This window comes from Delphinus delphis, chromosome 7, assembly GCF_949987515.2.
Source record: "Delphinus delphis chromosome 7, mDelDel1.2, whole genome shotgun sequence".
Classification (NCBI taxonomy): domain Eukaryota; kingdom Metazoa; phylum Chordata; class Mammalia; order Artiodactyla; family Delphinidae; genus Delphinus; species Delphinus delphis.
This window is the reverse complement of record NC_082689.1, coordinates 18,616,552-18,630,742: the sequence shown is the minus strand read 5'-3', so window position 1 is coordinate 18,630,742 and position 14,191 is coordinate 18,616,552. Positions and strand designations below refer to the sequence as shown.

The 14,191-nt window shown below is 53.8% G+C and overlaps 2 protein-coding genes across 4 annotated transcripts; one reads left to right on the top strand and one right to left on the bottom strand.

Annotated features, from left to right (window-relative positions):
• Window positions 1-15: 15 nt before the first annotated feature.
• On the top strand, window positions 16-3,716 carry STK16 (serine/threonine kinase 16). 3 transcript variants are annotated; one of them, XM_060016063.1, is made up of 8 exons: window positions 16-64; window positions 428-617; window positions 1,427-1,646; window positions 1,897-2,030; window positions 2,228-2,348; window positions 2,474-2,569; window positions 2,976-3,097; window positions 3,213-3,715. In XM_060016063.1, exons 2-8 carry the CDS (start codon window positions 532-534, stop codon window positions 3,349-3,351), a joined length of 918 nt encoding a protein of 305 aa, XP_059872046.1. In that variant the 5' UTR covers window positions 16-64; window positions 428-531; the 3' UTR covers window positions 3,352-3,715. The 3 variants fall into 3 exon arrangements, with proteins under 3 accessions (XP_059872046.1, XP_059872048.1, XP_059872047.1); XM_060016064.1 differs by lacking the exon at window positions 16-64 and adding an exon at window positions 104-133 and having other exon boundaries at window positions 3,213-3,716; XM_060016065.1 differs by lacking the exon at window positions 2,474-2,569 and having other exon boundaries at window positions 3,213-3,713.
• Window positions 3,717-4,551: 835 nt separating this feature from the next.
• On the bottom strand, window positions 4,552-9,239 carry LOC132428350 (tubulin alpha-4A chain). The gene is made up of 4 exons (XM_060016062.2): window positions 9,157-9,239; window positions 7,152-7,374; window positions 6,692-6,840; window positions 4,552-6,212 (listed from the first exon to the last, which is right to left on the bottom strand). The coding sequence occupies exons 1-4, from the start codon at window positions 9,157-9,159 to the stop codon at window positions 5,241-5,243; spliced, it is 1,347 nt and encodes a 448-aa protein (XP_059872045.1). The 5' UTR covers window positions 9,160-9,239; the 3' UTR covers window positions 4,552-5,240.
• Between the last annotated feature and the right edge of the window lie 4,952 nt (window positions 9,240-14,191).

Sequence of the window (14,191 nt, the reverse complement as noted above, 5' to 3'; positions counted from 1 at the left end):
AGGCGCGGGCTGATGACGTCACCGCTGTTTCCGGTGTCTGGCGCTTCCCTCCAGCCGAAGCCAGGTGAGTTGGGAGTCCAGGCTGGCCCACCCTGGGCTCAGCGCGCCGAGACTGGGGTGGGCTCTGCAAGTGGTGGGTCCGGGCCTCGCACCTCCCCCCCGGAACCCCCCCATGACCTGCCTTTGCAGCCCAACGGGCGTGGGAGTGGGAGCCGCCTAAAGGTGGGCGGGGGTTGGAGAAAGTGGCCTGGGAGTCGCCGCGGGGCCTGAGGCTTTTAGGCACCTGACCCCAGCCTTCTTGGAGCCGGCGTTGCCAGGGCCCGTTTTTTCTAGGTTCCGAGATGTGGCCCTGAGCGCTCCATGTTGCCACTTTAGGGGTTTTCTGGATTGTGCCCGGCCAGCGACCCTGCCGTTCTTTTCCTTCCAGCATGATCCGCTGGACCCCCAGCGACTTGCCTGAAAGAGACCCCTCAACCTGGACGAACCCTTTGGCAGCCCCAGACCGTCCTTGAGGAGGATGACTGAGACACTATGGGCCACGCGCTTTGTGTCTGCTCTCGGGGAACTGTCATCATTGACAATAAGCGCTACCTCTTCATCCAGAAACTGGGGGAGGGGTGAGTGTTTGGAAATCATTTGACTAGTCCCTAGGGTTATGGTGTTTGAAGGACAGTAGTCTGCACATGATAGGGGCACAAAAGTTTTATGCCTAGCCTCTGATTCACCTGACAGAGCCCAGCTACTGTGGTGGTCAAGAAAGTGGATTGTGGAGCCAGGCTTCCTAGATTCACCATGTATGGCCTTGATAAGCCATAGTTTCATCTGCCTTTTGGAGCTAATTATGCTTTACTTGTAGGGCTGTGAGGACTAAACCAGATACTGCATATCAAATGTCTCCCCTATGGCCTGGTTCATAGCACTTGATAAATGGTGACTGTTATTTATTTAATATTTATGGAGCATCTGTCATGTGCAGAGCCCTGCATTAAGATCATAGCACCTAGGGGCTTCCCTGGTGGCGCAGTGGTTGAGAGTCCGCCTGCCGATGCAGGGGACACGGGTTTGTGCCCCGGTCCGGGAAGATCCCACATGCCATGGAGCAGCTAGGCCCGTGAGCCATGGCCGCTGAGCCTGTGCATCCGGAGCCTGTGCTCCTCAACAGAGAGGCCACAACAGTGAGAGGCCTGCGTACCGCAAAAAAAAAAAAAAAAAAAAAAGATCATAGCACCTAAAAGGTGACTCTGTCCCTGGTCTTGAGCTCAAAGTATAATAATCTTCAGACTTCTTTTTAGAGTCACACCTTGGGAGGGTTGCTACTAAATGGGAAAGACACCACCCCGCCCCACCCTTCTCCCCAGGGAATTCCTCTGGGTCCAAGCAGTGTGGGAAATGACCGTGGTCCTTCACTGACCCCTTTGGCCCACAGTGGGTTCAGCTATGTGGACCTAGTGGAGGGGTTACATGATGGACAGTTCTACGCCCTGAAGCGAATCCTGTGTCATGAGCAGCAGGACCGGGAGGAGGCACAACGAGAAGCAGACATGCATCGCCTCTTCCATCACCCCAACATCCTTCGCCTTGTGGCTTATTGTCTGAGGGAGCGAGGCACTAAACATGAGGCCTGGCTGCTGCTACCCTTCTTCAAGGTCAGAAAGTCTCCTGGCTGTGGAGGGGGTTGCAACAGAGCCACCTGCCAAGGGCTGTGTGAGCGGTCAAGCACGTTGGGAAGCAGAGAACATGTTCTGGTTTGACTACTTCAGATTTGGGGTTTAAGGAACCCAGATGGGGCTGTGGGGTGTGTGGTGAGATGGTTGATAGGCTTTGTCATGGGGAAGGACTCAGGCTCAAGGAGCAGAGGCTAAAAAAACATCAACTGTGGGGAAACTTGTTTTGCAGAGAGGTACGCTATGGGACGAGATAGAACAGCTGAAGGACAAAGGCAACTTCTTGACTGAAGAGCAAATCCTTCAGCTGCTGCTGAGTATCTGCAGAGGACTGGAGGCTATTCATGCCAAGGGTTATGCCCACAGGTCAGTGGGAGGCTCCTGTGTACCTGCTGGGCAGAAGGGAAGAGCCTCATCAAGAGAAATGAGAGGTCTCTGCTCTCCTCCCAAAGAACAGCCCCCATGATTCTTTTGCGCCCCACCCCCCCCCACCCCCCCCCCCCGCTCAGGATTCCAGCCTTCCTGTCCAAGGACGCTCATGGTTCATTTCCACTTTCCTGCAGGGACCTGAAACCCACCAATATCTTGCTTGGAGATGAGGGGCAGCCAGTTTTAATGGACTTGGGTTCCATGAGTCAAGCATGCATCCACGTGGAGGGCTCCCGCCAGGCTCTGACCCTCCAGGTAAGAGTCTCTAGGTTCCTTTGCCTACCTGTTCCCCATCCTCAACCCCTTCTGGTGCGTGCCCCAATTTGGTCACATGACCATGACCTGTGCCCCACTTTTGAGCTCTGGGGCCACTGTTCCAGGACTGGGCAGCCCAGCGGTGCACCATCTCCTACCGGGCCCCGGAGCTCTTTTCCGTGCAGAGCCACTGTGTCATCGATGAGCGGACTGATGTCTGGGTGAGGAGGATGTGGGTGGGAATCTGGGTGGGGAGGAGTGCTGCTCTGTACCTACTGTGGAGTAGAACAGGTCTTTGGTTTCTAGCACATGGGGCCCCAGGAACCACGTATGTCCTCATCCGCCCTCGACTCTCTTCCTGGAAATTGTCACTGACACTGTACTCAGTTGCTCAGGAAGTGGTATAATCCTGCCCTTTGAACAGGGTGAGTACAGCTAACTGTCAGGGCTGAAGGCAGTGTCCAAGCACAGGGTGCAGAGGGCTCCAGCTAACTCGCAGTTTCTCTGGGCCCTGGTGGTGTCATGTGACTGAAGTCCGCATATTGTAGTTTCCTTTCACTACAGAATTAAGGGAAGCGATATCATCTACACTGGTCCCCTTCCAAGGAATAACCAAGTTATGCTTAGTCCCTAGGCTGTGTGCTATATGCCATGATGTTTGGGGAAGGCCCTTATGACATGGTGTTCCAGAAGGGTGACAGTGTGGCCCTTGCTGTGCAGAACCAACTAAGCATCCCACAGAGCCCCAGGTGAGCAATGAAGGGGGCAGCAAAAGCAGTTCAGACTCCTCCCAGCCGTTTGCGGGGCTGGAGCTGTAGCACAGGGGATGGCTGCCCTCATCACCCTGCCCTCCTCCTTCTACAGGCATTCTTCAGCCTTGCGGCAGCTGCTAACCTTAATGATGACTGTGGACCCGCAGCAGCGCCCTCATGTTCCTTTCCTCCTGAGTCAGTTGGAGGCACTGCAGCCCCCAGCTCAGAGCCAGCACACTACCCAAATCTGAACAAACCAGTGGCCATGTTGAGAAGGTGGCCCTGTGCCTTGGGAAGAAGCTCCCACCCCTTAGTGGAATCTCCATCCCTTCTAACCAGGACAGCTTTCTTGTAGTTGGGGGCAGCTGGTGGGTGGGGACAGTCAGCTCAGTCTTCTGTCTCTGATTCTGCTCCCTTACACCCAAGAGCAACAACTGGACTGGGGGCCTGACTGGGTAGTGGTGGGTGAGGGTGGGGAATGGGGAAAGGGGAACTGATAGAATCTGGTAAAGGCTCTGAGCAGGACTGCTGAGCTTACATCATGATCTGCCTCCAAATCTGGGAGCAGGAAAATGTACGAATAGAAGAATAAAGTGAAAGTAGCTTGCTGTGATCTTAGTTTCATTGTGCCTGGAGTGAGAGAAGAGGTGCAGGGGGCCGAAAGTCTGGTTGCCATTTCCAAGGGAGAGCCTGGAGAGAAGAGGAACTGGCGTAGCATCAAGAATGGCGTGAGTTCATCATTCCACGTACGTAGGCAGGTGTGCCTACCTTAGATCTGGCTGGTTGGTGGTGGGCAATACTTCTCCTAGCTTGTCTTATTCAGAAACTTCAAGATGCTCTGGTTTGAGCTGGCTTCTATGCCAAGAACTGTGACCAGGGCCGCCTTAAGCACCCTCAATTCGTACTTTCATTTCTTCATTCCCAGGGCTGGGTAGCTTAGTCAGAGCAGCCCGGCTGGTTTTCCAGGCAACGGCTTCTGGGTGGAGACACCTGAGGAGTCTTTGGGACAGCTACGTAACTGGTCTCTAGCCTCTGCCTGGGAGCAAGGGGAGTGGAGGTGGCAGCCATTTTGGCCCAGAATCTCTCCCAGATGGTTCTAGTTCACACATGGTTAATGATTAATGAGGCCAGTGTGGTGTGGCAGTATCCAGCTGCCACTTCCTGCTTACTCTGCTGAGTAAACAGGGGCCCTGCCCTTGCTGGGCTTGAAAGCTGTTCCCCTGGGAAGGGCACTGTGTTCCTGAATCACCAGGGAGGGGAGGCAAGGGCAGGGTTCGCATCTCCTGCTCCTGAGATTGAAGCTTCTTCCCCGCACTGTGCCCACCCGCAACTGCTGACGTCAGTGTGGGTCCCAGGGTGCCTATTAGCAAAGTTGAAGTTTTCCCCAGGGCCCTGGCAGGAGGCTCCCACCAGCTAACACAGAGGCTGAGGCCAGAAAGAAAGCACAAACAGAGGGGAAATGACCTGACTTTTAATAGCACAACCCTAGGCCCCAGCAAAGCAGCAAGACCAACAGTAAGCTTTGCAAAGCTGCTAGGAGGTGCAGTGACACAAACAACTCTAGGAGATCGCCCTTGTTCCCTCCCATCCCCCAAACTTATGACTAGGCTCCATGCCCAGGAACTCTGGGCCAGCTCAGCCCCACTCCCAAGCCCTTATAATGCACAGAGTTACCTGGGCCAAGCCTTGCTTCCAGAGTCAGTGAATGCAGAGCAGCGGGAAGAATAGGGTAGCCGTCTAACTCTCAAATACAGAAACTGCTGGGCTTAAACTCCTACTTGGAACAGAAGTGAAGCCTCAGATCCTTTAACAGCTCATGGCTGGACAGACAGGTCCAAGACTTGGTCCTCATCTCCCCCCTATCCTGGGCTCCTCTAGGATCATACACGGGGTCATGTTTCCTGGGCCTGGCAAGGAAGGTCTTTCTTTCCTGGCCTGAAGGTCTCACTTTCAGCCATGGAAGGGAAAAAGTCATGAGCAGCACATAGTGAGGGCAGCAGCAGAAGCAGCAGCAGCACAAAAGGGGAAGAGGCAGCAGAAGCTTAATCACTCACAGAGGGGACAAGAAACCGTGCAAGGAGACTGTTTATTTCGAAAGGATTTTGCAATAAACATAGTGAGTGGACTCCAGGCAGCTGTTCTATTCTTCTCCCTCATCCTCGTCCTCATAGGAGTCGATGCCTACTTCCTCGTAATCCTTCTCCAGGGCAGCCATATCCTCCCGGGCCTCGGAGAACTCACCCTCCTCCATGCCCTCGCCCACGTACCAGTGCACAAACGCCCTCTTGGCATACATCAGGTCGAACTTGTGGTCCAGGCGGGCCCAGGCCTCAGCGATGGCGGTCGTGTTGCTCAGCATGCACACGGCACGCTGCACCTTGGCCAGATCACCCCCGGGCACCACAGTGGGGGGCTGGTAGTTGATGCCAACCTTGAAGCCCGTGGGGCACCAGTCCACGAACTGAATACTGCGCTTGGTCTTGATGGCAGCGATGGCGGCGTTGACATCCTTGGGCACCACGTCTCCACGGTACAGCAGGCAGCAGGCCATGTACTTGCCGTGACGGGGATCACACTTCACCATCTGGTTGGCAGGCTCGAAGCAGGCATTGGTGATCTCTGCCACCGACAGCTGCTCGTGGTAGGCTTTCTCTGCAGAGATGACTGGCGCATAGGTGGCCAGGGGGAAGTGGATGCGAGGGTAGGGCACCAGGTTGGTCTGGAACTCCGTCAGGTCCACGTTGAGGGCGCCGTCGAAGCGCAGGGAGGCCGTGATGGAGGAGACGATTTGGCTGATGAGGCGGTTGAGGTTGGTGTAAGTCGGGCGCTCGATGTCTAGGTTGCGGCGGCAGATGTCGTAGATGGCTTCGTTGTCCACCATGAAGGCACAGTCTGAGTGCTCCAGGGTGGTGTGGGTGGTCAGGATGGAGTTATAAGGCTCCACCACGGCTGTGGACACCTGCGGGGCTGGGTAGATGGAGAACTCCAGCTTGGATTTCTTGCCATAGTCAACAGAGAGCCGCTCCATCAGGAGTGAGGTGAAGCCAGAGCCAGTGCCCCCTCCAAAGCTGTGGAACACCAGGAAGCCCTGAAGTCCTGTGCACTGATCAGACTGAAAGGCAAGAAAGTAAAGAGCAATGTGGGCAGGGAAGGGGCCTGAGGAACTCTTATCTTCTGGCTTCACAAACGCCTAAAATTTCTCAGGAGTCAAGGCAAAGACTAATGAGTATCCCATAGCTGCAGCATGCTCTGGGACATGTACAATTAGAGATGACCCCACGAAATGGATCTGGGAGGGCTTCCCTGGTGGCGCAGTGGTTGAGAGTCCGCCTGCCGATGCGGGGGACACGGGTTCGTGCCCCGGTCTGGGAAGATCCCACATGCCGTGGAGCGGCTGGGCCCGTGAGCCATGGCCGCTGAGCCTGCGGGTCCAGAGCCTGTGCTTCACAACGGGAGAGGCCACAGAGGTGAGAGGCCCGCATACCGCAAAAAAAAAAAAAAAGAAAAGAAAAAGAAATGGATCTGGGAAAAAATGTTTCTGACCATTAGCATCCTCTCAAACGCTCCCTTCCTTCCATCCCAAGTTCTCACCAGCTTGCGGATTCGGTCCAGTACAGGGTCAATGATTTCCTTGCCAATGGTGTAGTGACCACGAGCGTAGTTGTTAGCAGCATCCTCTTTCCCAGTGATGAGCTGCTCGGGGTGGAAGAGCTGTCGGTATGGGCCATTTCGGATCTCATCTGGAAGGGCATAAACCACATCATTAGGGCAGAAACCACAAGGCTGTGCTCAGCACGTACCTCCCTCCCCCAGCCTGGTAACTGTGGTCAGATGTATGGAAGAGCTCATCCTTCTGCCAGCCTGAGATACCAGTGTGTGTGGGAAACCCAGACCTGCTGCCCAGGCCAGCCTGCAATCAGCTTGCCTTCTTTAGCTTCCAGCAGGGCAAGGGGTTTTTAGGGCCAGGAAAGCCAGGTCTACACACCCTCTCTCCAGAGAGAAGCTTAGAGTCACTTTCCATCCCCTCAATTCCACCCTCTCTTCCTCTCACCGATTACGGTGGGCTCCAAATCCACAAAAACTGCCCGGGGCACATGCTTTCCAGCGCCGGTTTCACAGAAGAAGGTGGTGAAGGAGTCGTCCCCTCCACCAATGGTCTTGTCACTGGGCATCTGCCCATCTGGCTGAATCCCATGTTCCAGACAGTAGAGCTCCCAGCAGGCATTGCCCATCTGAACACCTGCCTGCCCCACATGGACAGAGATGCATTCACGCTGAAGGATAAAGAGAGGGGACATGGCATAAGCTCCACATACATAAGTCCTTACCTCATGAGCCTCTCTCCCACCCTATCATGTACCAGTTAGGATCACTCAGTTGGCAAAAGTGGAGGCTTGGGGCTGGGCAGAGGTCAAAGAGGCTGGCAGCCTGCCCAGGCTCCCCTGCATAGGACTTTCCAACTGGAGGCACCCAGTAGGGCAGGCCAGTCCCTCAGCCTACTTCTCCGTTGGGACCTTGTCAAGTAAGAGCTGTGGCTCCACATGACCCTGCTACATTCACAGGACACTCAGGGAGGACGCAGAGGGCAAGTGCGTATGAGACAGGCAGACACTGCAGTAACTGAGACAAGGACAAGCGATTTTTCAGCTGTTCCCAATCCCTACTCCCACAAATCAGCTTCTCAAGAGCCTGAGGAGGGACAGAAGGTTTTCCGGAGCTATGAATTTATAGCTAGAGGTTCCCAGCTTGATTAGTTCTTTGCTCTGAGGATGGAACAACTAGTATTTCGTATAACCCTCTCCCCCTTTCATTCTTTCGGGCTGCAGAGGTGTCTCAGCCTTCCAGCCAGGCGTCAACTGACCACGCTGGCCAGCAGGATGCCCTCCCCCCACCGCCTTTCAAGCCCGTCTGGCTGCGCTCGTCACCTCCACCCCCACACCCTGGGTGTCTTCACCACCTTCGTCCACTGCGGAGCCCTCACCGAGACTGCAGAGAGCAAAAGACGGCAGGCGCAGGCAATACGGGTTGTGGGTACTGGGGCACTCGCTGCCCTAGGCTCATCCCTGCCAGTGTGAAATTAACCTCTGAAGAGCCAAAGTGGTGCCACGCAGGGCCGGCGCAGCCTCCCTTTTCGAGACCGAAATGGCGGGGTGACGGTTTCCAAATACCGAGAAAAGGAAGCGGAACCTGCGGTGAGGCCCCAGAGGTAACCGCCTTGCCCTGGGCAGGGTGAGCGCCATCCTGAACCTTGGCCCTGCATTCGCCCCCCACCCCCTTCTAGATTCTTTCCAGTTACATCCCGGCGGAAAGCGAGGATTGGATTTCGGTCCCGGTCCCTAGGCTATAAATACCACCCCCCTACACACACCTCTTTCCCCTCCCCCCAACCTGGCCCCGGCCGCACTCTCGCTCAGCGCCAGCTGTCTCTGCCCGTCCGTGCACCCTGATTCCGGCTGGAGAGAATCCGGCTCGCCTGACTAGGCTGAACCCCATTCTCGCCACCCCTCCAGGATCAGAAGAGGGGTGCTGAGTCACAGGGGACTGTGGGTAGGAGGGATACACACACAGTCGGAGGAAAGGGGGATGCTGCACCAAGTAATCTGACCCCCTCCACCTTCTTGCGCCAAGCACGTGTTTGGTCAGTTCCGGGGACCGGGAAGTGAGGGGGAGGCTAGGGGCGGAGGGCAGCCGAGCGGGTCTCCTCGCCGGCGGAAAGGACTGGGCACGGGACCGCGTGACTCCCCTCAGGAGAATTAGGGCACAAAATGCTTGGTGGAGCAGGAGGGGATTCCAGGAGGACTCCTCTCTGCTCGTGAAGAATCCCACCCCACTCCACTCCCTTCCCCAGCCTCCGAAAGTGGACAACGTGGCTCAGCCAAAGTCACCGGGAGGGGGTGGGGTGGGGGAAATGCACCCCCCCACCCCCCCACCCCACTCCCCCAACTCCTCGAGACCAGGAACTTCGGATGGAGGGCTCCAAGCATCCCGGGAGGGAGGTTCCCCGAAGAAGAGGGGCAATTAAGGGACGGGCGAGATGCCGGCAGGGCCGCACTCACCATGGTGAGTCCAGGCGGTGGGTCTCACGTAGAGTCCGGGTGACGGGTCTCAGTGAGAACTGCGCTAGCTGCAGTGCCGCACCGCTCTTATATGCGGGGGGCGGGCCCACGCGCTCCGACCTCCCACTAGGAGCTGGGCAGCCCATAGGCCACGCCCCCAAAAGATAGGCGGCCCGGAGGGGTGGGGCCAGGGCGAGTCCCCTCCCCCTGGCGTGCCCCCGTCCCTCACCTGTCCCGCGTGGGTTAGGGGTAGCGACCGGAGCTTTAACCCTTCGCTCCGGGTTTTGAGCCGACACTCAGACCTCCTGAGCTCCGATGTTGGGACGCAGGGCGCAGTGCCAGGACGAGTCTCGCCACCTGCGTCATGGGGGCGCCTGTGGCTCAGGTGTTCTGACTTAGGGCGGGTGCTGTAGAGACTGTTTATCCGAAGTGGCTGTAGCCAGCCTTCGCCGGTGCCCTCCCCGACCCGCCTCCCTGGAGGCTCCGGCCAACTGCCTGGCTCTGGCCTGTCCCCCAGGAACCCCTTGCAGCTGCAAGCGGCCTGCTGGTCCCCGGCCGGGATGGCTGGCCTTCGCCAACGCCCGTGGGCGGCCGAGGACCAGGAGCTGCACAGCCTGAGCCCCAGGTTGCCGATCCCTTAGGCTGCTCCGCGGAGCCGAGCCCCACAGTCTGTCTGCGAGGGCCGACCCCCGGAATCTCCTGCGGCTCGCAGGCTACACGCCGGTCAGTGGCCCCGTCATCAGCGCCGTCACTATTAGCCGGCCCTCGCCATCGTCACCTGCCCGTTTTCCTGCTGCCAGAACTGCCTGAGCTCTGGACCGAAGCCCTCAGTACCTGGATTCGCATCTTGACTGCCCTGTGTGACCTTGGGCAAGTGACTTAACCTCACTGAGTCCTTGGCATTTTCACCGGTGAGACAATGATTCCACCCCCAGAAAGCATTGTTGTGAGGTATCCTAACGTTTGTTGACTCCAAAGAGGAAAAAAGGAAATGGAGATTCAGATATCATGGCTGATTTTGACTTCCCCACCCTCTTCTGTCCCTAAGCCATAGGCAGGATCTGCGACATGCATCTCAACGCCCTCAGAGCTCAGGTGGAGGTCTCAGCTGAAGCTATTCCTTCTTTTTACGTTTCATTTCCATTTCTTGCAAGAATGGGCTTTTCAATCTACTTCTGCTTTCCCTTGCATGCCTTACATTTTCTAGCTGTCTCCCTTCACTGGGGAAATCATCAGAAGTGCCCTGTGTGCCTATTGGTCACATTAAGAAACCTGTCTCCCAGGCTAGTCACTTAGAAAGGATTCACCTGCCTCTCCTATCAGAGTGTTTCCTAGGGCCAGAGCTGCCTGACAGAACAACACATCAGGATAAAATAACTAGCAATGGCAACTTTCTACCAACAAAATAGCTAATCGACACCTTACTTAGGCAAGGCATGGAAAGGAATACAGTGAAATATGACAAGGTCTCTTTTCCCAGTAGACTAACCATATGGTTGGGAGAACAAGACTCATTCATTAAAAAGAAAACTGGCAAGGGCATACAATGAGGCTGCTTTGGGAAATGGGGTCATGGTCTCTACAGAGCAAGGAGCCTTGGTGATTACAGAACACACGGCCTCTTGCAGACCTTCCCTGGCCCTCTTTTTTCCTTGTGCACCCCAACCCCAGCAGAATGAATATTTTAAGAAGATTGCGCTATCTTAGGCAAAATCCAAAACCTATTTGCCCTTCAGGTTCAGCTTCTTTCTTTGTAAAACTGGAATAATAACTTCGGATTGTGAGGACCAGATGAAGTGAGGGATGTGTACATACACAGCAAAGCACCGTGTATGCAGTTGTCTGGACTCTTAGAGCATTTTATTCATTTATTTTAGCGTGTGTAGCACATCATGCTGCAGTTATTCTTGTACACGTACATCTTATTAGATAGCGACCTTGTTGAAGGTAAGGATTGTGTCTTATTCACTTTTGTGTCTGTAGCTCCTAGTATGGCGCTTAGCATGTGGTAAAGATTTGCTAAGTGTGTGTCAGGTGAATTTTTTCACTACAGAGATGGGACTAAAATTAAGGTGAAACTCTAAGAAGTCAGAAGTTTCAAATTAGCAGCCTGGAGGCCAAATTCGCCCACAGTGTTAACCCCCATAGCATTTAGAATATGAAAAAAATCAGGAATTGTCTTTGGGGCATCCCCAAAGACCACCCCTATGTTAGGAGACTTGCCAAACAGACTCACAGGACTCAGCATAAACTTGTACTCACAGCTAAGGTTTATTACAGTGATGTAGGAACAATACACAACTGGATGATAAGGGGAAGAGACACAAGCAGAGTCTGAAGGAATCTATGCCCTCTCCCTCCCATAAGGGCTCACACAGCGTACTCTTCCTCCAAAATGAAAATGGGACAATGTTTCCCTGCAGCGTTTCTGCCCAAGAAAGCCCGTTAGAGACTCAGCACCCAAGGTTTTTAGTGGGGTCTGGTTGCATAGGCACCTCTGCCTTGCACTTACCAAAATTCCAGACTCTTTAGAAGAAAAGCAGGTGTTCAGCATAAATCATATCATTTACACACACCATCTAGGCACAATGAACCATCCTTATCAGTTAGCTGTTGACTGGGCGCACTCTAAGAGCCAAGTTCCCAGATGCCAGCCAAGGGCCAACCTTGCGAGCAGGCCTTTCTAAGTCTCAGTTCTGCTATGTTAACTCTTTTCTGCACAATCATGTAAAAATCCAGATTTCCAGCTTATCTTGAAAAGAATTGGAAGATATGACTATTCTAGGCCTGCATTCCCATTTAGCAATTGTGATAGGCAGAATAGCTCCCCACCAAGATGTCCACATCCTAACCCCTGGAATCTGTGACTACGTTACTTTACATGTCTTTTTGGATGTGATTAGGGTAAAGGTCTTGAGATGGGAGATTATTCTGGATTTTCTGGGTGGGCCCAAAGTAATCACAAGTGTCCTTATAAATGGAAGAGGGAGGCAGGAGAGTCAGAGTCAGGGAAGGAGAGGTCAGAGGGATGGCTTTCAAGATGAAAGGAAGCCATGGTAAGGAATGTGGGCAGCCTCCAGAAGATGGCAAAGGCAAGGAACATATTCTCCTCTAGAGTCTTTAGAAGGAAGACAGCCATACCAACACCTTGAGTTTATCCCTAAGCAGGCTTCCAATTCCAGTGTGTGGGGCAGGGGGCTTCCCCACACACCACCAAGCAATTCTCAGACACCAGCAGGGTGTTCAAGAATACAACTCAGGGCTTCCCTGGTGGCGCAGTGGTTGAGAGTCCGCCTGCCGATGCAGGGGACATGGGTTCGTGCCCCGGTCCGGGAAGATCCCACATTCCACGGAGCGGCTGGGCCCATGAGCCATGGCCGCTGAGCCTGCGCGTCTGGAGCCTGTGCTCCGCAATGGGAGAGGCCAGAACAGTGAGAGGCCCGCGTACTGCAAAAAACAAAAAACAACTCTATTCTGCCACTTTCTGCCTGGAGATAGCATCAGATTCCCCGATTAAGGGTTTGGTCCTACAAGACTGTCACCCACTCCCCACTTAAGATGCCAGTCGCTAGGCCAGGTTGTTGCCTATGCTTCTGACCCACCAGCTACAAATTGGAAGTTCCAACAGCCCCCTCCAATTCAGGATACCAATCACAAGTCCAGGTTGTTACCTGTCTTTCTGACTGACCGGCTGTAAATTAGAGGTTACCATTACTTCTTCCTTGGGTTCAATTAATTTGCTAGAGAGGCTCACAGAGTTCAGAGAAACATTCTACCTACTAGATCACTGGTTTATTATAAAAGGATATAAGCCAGGAGCAGCCAGATGGAAGAGATGCAGAGGGCAAGGTACGGGGAAAGGGCATGAGCTTCCATAGCGCCAGGAGCGCCACTCTCCCAGCACCTCCATGTGTCCACTATCCTGGAAGGTCTCCAAACCCCATCCTTCTGAGTTTGGATGGAGGCTTCATTACATAAGCACGACTGATTAAATCATTGACTATTGGTAATTGAACTCAATCTCCAGCTGCCCGCCCCTCCCAGGAGGTCAGAAGCGGGTGGTGGGACTGAAATTTCTAACCCTCTAATCACTCAGTTGGCTCCACTGGCAAGCATCCCCCCTCCTTAGGTGGGTCCAAAAGTCACCTCATTAACATAACAAAAGACACCTTGATCACTCTCAACACTTAGGGAATTCTCAGGGTTTGGGGAACTGTGAGCCGGGAGGAGTGGACAAACACCAAATAATATATAAGAAATATATTTTGGTCATCTGAGTAACCATATATATTGTTTTCTTTTCAATCATAATACTGCAATCTCTATAAGACCAATTTTGGACTTCTGACCTCCAGAACTGTGAGATAATAAATTTGCGTTGTTTTAAGCTATTAAGTTTGTAGCAATTTCTTACAGCCTCCATAGGAAACCAATAGGCAACAAATGCAGCTGGGTGGCGGCTACTCTCTTAGGATGGGCAACAAGCTGCTCCACTTCAGGCAGCCCTCATCACTCTGTGTCTCCCTGACACAGAAGACCAGTGCCTGTTGCCATTTAGCATCATATGCTCAACCCACATCACACATTTACATTACGCTGGCCCCTGTAGCAAGGAGTTCACAACCACTGAGCAGGCCTCCTGGCAGGAAAAATGGAGAAGACAAAGTTTCAGGGAGACATGCCCAAGGCGTGTTAGTGGAACATAGATTCTGCTTCTGATTGTGCATGTGTGTTTGTGCACCCTCATGTGTGTATGTGCATGGCTGTGAGAGTGTATGTATCTTCTCAGGGTATATACAGATCCCCTGAATTAGGGCATAAACTCCGGGTAGGTGTGCAGGTAACAGTCCATATTACCAGATGGAAAACTCTTAGACATTCACATGTACAGAATCTAGAAGACGATGCCAGGCACTTCTTCACTCTTCCTCATGACGCATTGCTTAGTCCATTTACCCTACATGGATGTCCATTCTCTCTTTGGATCGCTCTCCCTCTTCACCATGCCCATTGTTATCTCTGTCTTTCTCAGAGT